Here is an 8,553-nt window from a genome sequence, read left to right as displayed (position 1 = left end):
AGAGCCGGTCCAGGGAGACGCGAGGATGAAGGCAGTCACAGGACAAACGAGTACCAAGTTTCTTCCATTCAGTGAGTGTTTATTGAAGACCTGACAGGGCAGGGATGTCGGGGTGCCAAGGGGGCACAAGCATGCAGGCTTTTCTTTAAGAAGCCATCTCGCTGGAGGGGCCACCAGAGGCAAGCACGAAATGGTTAAACAAGGGGCAGCGCCGGACACAAGAAGCCCCGCGGCGAGTCCAAGGCTCTGGGACTCAGCTCGGGCCCATTCAGGCCGCAGCCTGACCAATGGACTTCTTGCACACCCAGGGGTAGGTGGCCCCACAGATCATGTCATTCCACAGTTGCTGTGTGTGGACACAGTCTTCAAACTCTCCATTCGTGTGTCTCCAGTTGTCGGGCTGATTTTTTCCCCAAAACCTGGAAGCAACATGGCTTTACTCTGCTGGAGAAAGCAGGATTCCTTTCCCGTGCATAAAGAGAGACCTCAGGATGGGGGCAGGACTGGGGCCGGAGGAGCCCCCAGAGTGGCCCTGCTGAGGCTGCCCTCGCTCTGTTACAGATCATCCGGGGTCTGCAGGGGCATCCTCCACAGAAATCACACTCGGAGGCTCTCCATCGAAGGGCCCAGGCCAAGTAGGCAGGAAACAGATGGACAGATGAAATCAGAAAAACAAGACCACAACTGGCCTGCCGGCCCCAGGGCCTGTCCTTTCCTGATGCTGTTCTTCTGGCCTCATAGGTCCACATACTACATGTCCTATCACACACTACAATGCACATCATACATGTCACACTCATCACATCACACCACATATATGAACACACATATACACTCCATGCACACATCACATATACACTCTATATGTCACACACACACACACACACACACACACACACACCTAACACTGGACAGGATCATACACATAGGACAGTAAAGCCTGCCCAAGACAATGCCCAGACAGTGCTAAACAGAGGTTAGACTCACCCCTCGCTCTGGGCATGATTGAATGGTGTCCCATCTACCCAGCGCCAGTTGCCTTCCGTGCCCTGGTCAGTGAGCCCGATCCAATGGTACACAGTACTTGTGGACTTTACCAGGAATGTCTGTGCAAAGGAGGCAGGACTGTGAGGAACTGACTCTCAGAACCATCCCTTCCCTGACCCCCGAGCAGGAAGCCCTTCTCAATGCAGGAGCTTCCAGAACCTTCCATGGCTTATCCAATATCTGGAGCAGCTTCCCCCATATTGACTGTCTTAAGGGGTGTGGCTTTGCTGGGACAGAAGTTTTCATCCTACTTTCTTCTTAGCTGAGCAGTAACAAGTCCTGGGAGAATGGCAAGGAACGGACAGTTCTGCAAGTTGAACCAACCTGAACCTTGCATAGTCCCCTGTTGGCTAGTGAGTTCCTTCCAGGCCCTGAAACGAAGGCCCTCTAAGGACAGCATTTCCTTAGAGGGTCCTCCTCCTTTAGGAGTGAGTCAAGCAAGCTCCCAGAGGGCCTACGTCTCCTTTTCAGCAGCCTTCGACTGAACATTTTGATCCAGACCGATGCCCAGAAAGGAAGGCTGGCAGGAGCTGAGAGAAAGAGAGTCGCATCTCCTAGACTGAAGAGTGGGACAGGTGTCTTTTCCTTCCCTTCTTGTTGGTATCTGCTGGAAGGTCTTCCTCCCTCCCTGAGCAGGTGGCAGCAGCTGGCTGTGCTTCCGCCTCAGTACAGAGTTCTCTTGGGGACTCAGCAAATACGTGTTCCTTGCCTAATGGGGACATGAGGAGCTCCACCACCCATCAGGGGGACAAAAGGCTAAGTTTGTGTGTCCCTGACCATACACCACTCCTCAGCTTGCCCCAGGCCCGCAGCTCTGACCTGTTCTTCCTGAGAGGTCACTGATGCCAGGTGCGCTCCCTGGGACACACAGAACTTCTCAGCCTCATGCCACGACTTCTCCTCGTGAGAAAAGTAATACAAGCTTCCACGGAAGACCTTCCAGCCCTGCAGGATCAGCTGGAGAAGCTGATCTAGAACAAAGTTCGGGAGGAAGAGTCAGAAGCAGACAGGGATGTCCCAAAGCCAGCCTCCATTGTACCAGGTCTGACCTTGGATGCCCACAAGCCCTGCCAATTCCCAATGCTCAGCGCTCCTGGAGCAGGGCTGGGACATCACACCTCAGTCCCATGGCCCCATCCTAGAAGCAGTTTTCCAAGACACCTAGGTGTCTCTGTCACTCCTGGGGGGTCTCAGCTTTGTCACCTATCAGCACTCTCTGCAGATACCTGCTTTCTGGTATACAACACTCTCCCACTCGTAACTGTCACCAGCCATTTCAGTCCACTTCCGATCCTGCAACTGGTAACCTCTTTCACTTCCTGACTTCATCTCCACCCACAGACCCCAGCACACACCCACGTTCTCTGTAAGAATGTTCGAACTGGAGAAGACAGAACAGGATGGAGGCACAGCTTACATTTTTTAATTTACTTATTAGAAGGGCGTCATACGCACGTGACACAGCACACATGTGGAAGCCAGAGGACAGCTTGCGGGAAGCAGTCCTCCCTTCCCACCATGTGGGTTCCGAGGAGCAAACTCAGGTTGTCAGTCTTGGTGACAAGCACTTCACCTGCTGGGCCAGCTGGCCCATCCAGGAGGAAGACGCTTTTAATCAGTCAGAGACATCAAGGACAACACAAGAACTGAGGTCTCAGGGGAAGGTGGGGAGTGCGGGAAACGTGTGATCCCAGCCTGGCTGAGCCAGCACGGTCTGGAAACTGGCCGAGACGCACGTTCCTTCTCTACTCAACTCCCAAACGCCCTTTGACACATACCATGCGTGCGTGCGTGGTTCTGCCTGCCCTGTGGGTGATTCTGGCATTGTCTGAGTTCTGAGGTGGAAACGGAGATGGGCAAACTGCATCCTAGCAGCCTCTTCTCTGAAAGTCTTACTGGAGCACAGCCCTGTGGTATCTGTGGCTGCTTCCTCTATATGGCAGCAGGAAGCAGTTCTGACAGAGACCCTCCAACACAGAAGCCTAAAAGACTCTCTACTTTTCCCTTAAAGAAAAAGGTCAAGGACTTGGGAGATGGCTGCACAAGTGTGAGGACCTCGTTCAACTCCCAGCACCCACATAGAAGTCCAGTGTGCTGCGCGGTGTGCCTATAATCTCAGTGTTGGGAGGTGGAAACAGGCAGGTCTCTTAAGCTCGTTGGCCAGTCAGCTTAATGGAACTGATGAGAAACATTGTCTCCAAAAATAAGGTGGGAGGGCTGTGGATGTAGCTCAGCAGGTAGAGTGTTTGCCTATTGTACAGAAAGCACTGAGCTCTGGCCACAGTACTGCATAACCCAGGCACAGTAGGGCACTTCTGTGGTTCCAGAACTCATGGAGGTGAAAACAGGAGGATAAGAAGTTCAAGGTCATCCGTGGTTAGACAGCAAGTTTAAAGACAGCCTTAGGAATAAAGACTCAAAGATGGATGGATGGATGGATGGATGGATGGATGGATGGATGGATGGATAGATAGATAGATAGATAGATAGATAGATAGATAGATAGATAGATAGATAGATAGATAGATAGATAGATAGATATAATAGCTAGATGATAACACAAATTGAGTGAGGAGAGACTGAGGAAGACAATCTGACCTCTATACTCATGTGCACTCCTATGTAACGTGCACCTACATTACACACACTGACGAGGAGGAGAGAAGTTCAAAGGATGGCTGCTAGAATCAACGATTAGCTTTTCCTAAAGCCCTGATCTTCCTCTCCAGATGTTTAGGTAAGCAAAGAGGCTAAAGGGTCAGAGGCCAGCATCCTCCCCAGAGGCTGTCCCTCCCCAGATTCACACACACACACACACACACACACACACACACACACACACACACACACACACACCCCTCTCACTTACTCTGATTCCTCTGCACCTGCTCCTGTGAAGCCACAGCTTCCTGCAGGGCCCTCAGGCGACTCTGTTCTTCCTGAATCTTAGCAGTGAGAGTTTTGGTAGCCTCCAGATCGGTTTTCAAACTCTGCATCTCTGCCTTGGCCTTCTGCAGATTGCTCTGTAGCACCTGGATCTTGGACTTCAGCGCTGCAACGTCCCCCAGGTCCCCTCTCAGGGTCTGTAACTCTCTGCTGGTGTCTTTCAGTTGACCACTGACTGCCTCGATATGGGAGTTTAAGGAACTGGTGCTTTTCAGCTCAGCTTTTAACACCTGGATCTGGGTATCTGTCTTCTCCAGGTGGCCGTTTGCCTTTTGAGCCTGAGCAGTGACTGTTTCCAGATCTTTCTTTAATGAGCTCATTTCATCAGCAGCCCTTTCCAGGTGATCTCTCACGGCCTGGATCTCAGCGCTAGTGTTGTCCACACTGTGCTGGAGAAAGCTCTGGGTCTGGGAGCTGAGGTCATTTGAACTCTGCAGACTTCCCCTCAATGCCTGGATCTCAGTCTGGGCTTTCTTCAGGCCTTTGTCCAGCATGAGGAGTTCAGCACTGGTGTGTTCTGTGCTGCTCTTTAAGAGACCTTGGGTCTGGGAAGTCATAGCGTTTGTCTTTTCCAAATCTCCTCTCAGATTATGGATATCAGCACTGGCCGACTCCAAGGAGCTTCTCAGTGCCTGGGTCTCCAAAGCCAAGGAACCAGAGTCCTTTAGCACACCTTTTGTCTGCTGAATGTCAGCACTGGCATTCTCCAGATGGTTCCCGAGCAACTGGACCTGAGAACTAACATTGTCCATTTGGTACTTCAGCATCTGTAGCTCCTCCTGCCAAGTGCTAGAACTCCCCACATAGCCCCAGAAGCCCTGGGTAGCCTCTTGCTTTTCTGCCATCCTGCCAAGCTGTTGATGATCTGAAAAGAGGAAACAGGAGGTGCCCACAGAAGCCCATTATGTACGGAAGTTCAGATGGCAAATCAGAATGTTCCAGGTTATGATTGTTAATACTATCAACTTGGAAGGATCTAGAATCATCCAGAAGACAAACCTCTAGGTATGTCTATAAGACAGTTTCCAGAGAGGTTTGACTGAGATGGAAGGACCCGACCCTTGGGCTGGGGGTGGAGGGGTGGAATGTGGGCTGTACCATCCCATGAGCTGGGGGTGGAATGTGGCTGTACCATCCCATTGGCTGGGGTCCTAGACTGAAGAAAAAAGAGCAAGAGCTGAGCACCAGCGCCATAACTCTTGGCTTCCTGGTGCAAACGTGATTGATTGACTACCTCTAACTCTTGCTTCCGTGCCTTCCTGCCATGGAGAACCGTGCCTTCAAACTGTGAGCCATGACAAACTCTTCCTGAAGCGGCTTTTGTAATACGTTTGTTGCAGCAGTGTGATACATTAGAGAAACCTCCACACGCAGTGCTTGGTGATCCCAGGGCAGTCCACTGGTCCCTGCAGCTTCCTAGACTCCAGGGATGGACCACCCAAAGATGCAGGCCTAAAAACAAGGTGGATGGAGTGCTAACTGGCTGCTGCACACACGTGAAGGAGTAGGAAAAACTGAAACTCTGCCTGGGTTCAGTTCCCAGCACTACCCAGAATATTTTTCTCAGATCATATAACTGAAAAAGGACTAAAAAGAAAAACATGATTTTTTTTTATCCCTTTTTGTATGAAACTCTATAACAAAACTGCTCTTTAGTCATCACAAGCAGCGGCTGCCTGAGGTTGAAGTCAGGAGGGAATGGGAGGGATCATCAAGGCTGCAAGTAAAATCGGGGGTGGGGGGGTGGGGGGGATGGAGATGGTGAATTGGCTCCTCATCTTCACCATAGAGATGGTTTTAGGAACCTTCATCAGGATTTATCAGATTGTAGGTTTTAAATATGTGCCCAACATTTACACCTATTATACCTCAATAAAGCTGTGCTTAAAACAGAGCAATTGGGGCTTGGAGACATCTCTCATTTGATAGAATAGTTGCTTAGTTTGCACAGGGTTATGGGTTCAGTCCCCAGCACCACTTAATCTGGCGTGGTAACACACACCTGTAGCACTAGAGAGCTAGAGGCAGAAGGATCGGAAGTTCATGTTCATTCCTAGCATTTTGTTGTTGATGGTTTTTTGGGGTTTTTTTTTTTTTTTGGTTTTTTTTCAAGACAGAGTTTCTCTGTGTAGTTTTGGTGTCTGTCCTGGATCTCACTCTGTGATCCGCCTGGCTCTGCCTCCCAAGTGCTGGGATTGGCATGTGCTACCACCGCCCAGCCTATCAGGGGAGACACTATGATCAAGCAGGTGGTTTTCCCAGGGCAAGGCTCACCCCATTGCACTTGGGGTGTGTTGACCCCTGCAATTTCCCCAAATCCTTAGCTTTTTTATTTGAAGCCAACCTGGACTGCATGTGTGTGCAGCAGCCAGTTAGCACTCCATCCACCTTGTTTTTAGGCCTGTATCAAAAAAATAAGTTTAAAAGATTTTCTTTTAAGGGGGGGATTGGGAGGGGTAATTAGGATGTGGCAATAGAAGTTGAACCCAGTGCCCAGTTCCCCAGTGCCCGGCTCCCAAGGGCCTGGCTCCCAGTGTCCGGCTCCCCAGGGTCCGGCTCCCAGTGCCCAGATCCCCAGAGCCTGGATCCCCAGGGCCTGGCTCCCAATGCCCAGCTCCCAGGGCCCGGCTCCCCAGTGCCCGGCTTCCCAGCTCTGTCCTCACTGTGACTACTCACTGTCCTCCTGTCCGTTAAGGCTATCCAGAGGCAAGTGATCTTCATTCTGCGTGGGTCTCCAAGTCTGTAAAGCTGTAAAGCAGTCATTCCTGGGTCAGCTCAATCGTAGCCTTGACACCACAGGCTAACCCACACCAACTAGGGCCCAGACAAAGGGAAGGGCACAAGGACCACCCCCACACAGTCTCTCTGGAAAGCCTCCATTCTCGTGAGCCATCTCACAGCACAGGGGGCTCCAGGTCTGGGCCTAGACTGGTGGTAAATTGTTGCTTCGGAGAGAATAAATGTCCAGAGGACATATTGGCTCCCTTGGGACTTTGCACAGAGACTCGGTGGTGGCTCAGGTCACCTGAGAACTTACCCACCACAAGAAGAGCCAGGAGAGAGAGGAACACAGCCGTGAATGTCAAGATGGCCTGGACATGCCTCAGCATCCTGGGAGCAGCTGGTATAGGGTCCAGCCCTGTAGGGGAGAAGCCAAGGCCTGGTGGCAGGGGGTGGGATGCTGGGAGGGCTAAGACTCTTGGTCTCTGACACAGTCCCCTGGCTTGTCCATGAGAGATGAGAACAGCCACCGTGCTTCTCACAGGGGAGCTATCAGCAGGAAAAGGAACGTTCTCTGGGATCAAGGCAACGGCCAGCGATCAGGGCTCACACCCCACAGAGGCTGCAGTGGACAAGACAGCAGTCCGTGATCAGGGGCTCACACCCCACAGAGGCTGCAGTGGACAAGACAGCAGTCCGTGATCAGGGCTCACACCCCACAGAGGCTGCAGTGGACAAGACAGCAGTCAGCCATCAGGGGCTCACACCCCACAGACAAGACAGCAGTCAGTCATCAGGGGCTCACACCCCACAGACAAGACAGCAGTCCATGATCAGGGGCTCACACCCCACAGAGGCTGCAGTGGACAAGTCAGCAGTCCGTGATCAGGGCTCACACCCCACAGAGGCTGCAGTGGCGCCCTAGACACAACACCTGCCCCAGAGGGCATGGCTGCAGAAGTGTGATCAGAAAGAAAGAAGAAAGTGGAGGAGGGAGGGAGATGAAATGGATGCACACAGCAGGGGCCCAGACCTCCAGATCCCGGTCTTCCCCTGGGGTGGACAGTTGCATTCCTGGAGCCTTTCACAGAGCTTGAACTGTTGTCACAGGTGTCCTTGCCTTCTAGAGACTGTGATTAAGGGCCAAGGGTGCACCACTAATGACCTTAGAAACCACCAGTCCCAGAGGACATAGGGGTAGGCAGTATGCAAAGTTGGGGTTCAAAACCTGGCCCATCTGAACTCAAAATGCACTCTTGGGTTACTGTACCCAGTGGAGGGTCTCCTGAAGGTTCCATATAGAGGCTGGGGCTCTCAGAGTTCTGCGCGTCTGCTGACCCATTTATTGCACCCTGACCTGTTTACTATGGGACCAAGGTGGGGATGAGATGAGTCTCCGGACTGACAAGGATGGGCTCAGAGGGCAGGGTAGAGGAAAGAACCCTAAGTGTCCTCACCTCGGGGCTGTAGGAAGACACACTGGTTGCCTTTGCAGAATGTGGCCACATCTCTGTCCAACGCCACCTCCTTCATCCTCTTGTCCTGCTCCCGCCACTGGTCCCCAAAGGTCCGTCCTGTGAGCCAGCAGCAGTGGGAGCTGAGACAACTGATTTATGTCCTCCTGAGGAGGTTATGACCACTCCCCAACCCTGCCTCCTCCCTTCTGACTCTGCAGAAACCCAGTGTCACCACTGGCTCCTCCTCTGGGAGTACCAGAGGCCAAGAGCCCAACAGCCCTCTTCCTCTCTGCCCCTCCCCCCTCAGCGCCCTACACACCACCCTCTGAGCCACGTACTCCTCAGTCCACTTCAGTGGGGTCTGAGACAGGCACCAGAAAGG

At 52.3% G+C, this 8,553-nt stretch overlaps 1 protein-coding gene across 1 annotated transcript; it reads right to left on the bottom strand.

The window, feature by feature from the left end:
- Positions 1-253: 253 nt before the first annotated feature.
- Clec4f (C-type lectin domain family 4 member F) lies at positions 254-8,247 on the bottom strand. The gene is given in 5 exon segments (XM_052721542.1): positions 254-419; positions 988-1,106; positions 1,867-2,018; positions 3,917-4,858; positions 8,172-8,247. Coding segments are annotated over 5 exon segments (1,455 nt in total).
- Positions 8,248-8,553: the final 306 nt, after the last annotated feature.

Source organism: Peromyscus californicus, unplaced genomic scaffold, assembly GCF_007827085.1.
Source record: "Peromyscus californicus insignis strain IS unplaced genomic scaffold, ASM782708v3 Scaffold_6__1_contigs__length_162567912, whole genome shotgun sequence".
Lineage (NCBI taxonomy): Eukaryota > Metazoa > Chordata > Mammalia > Rodentia > Cricetidae > Peromyscus > Peromyscus californicus.
Note: the sequence above shows the minus strand (reverse complement) of the source record. Positions and strands in the feature narration are given on the sequence as shown.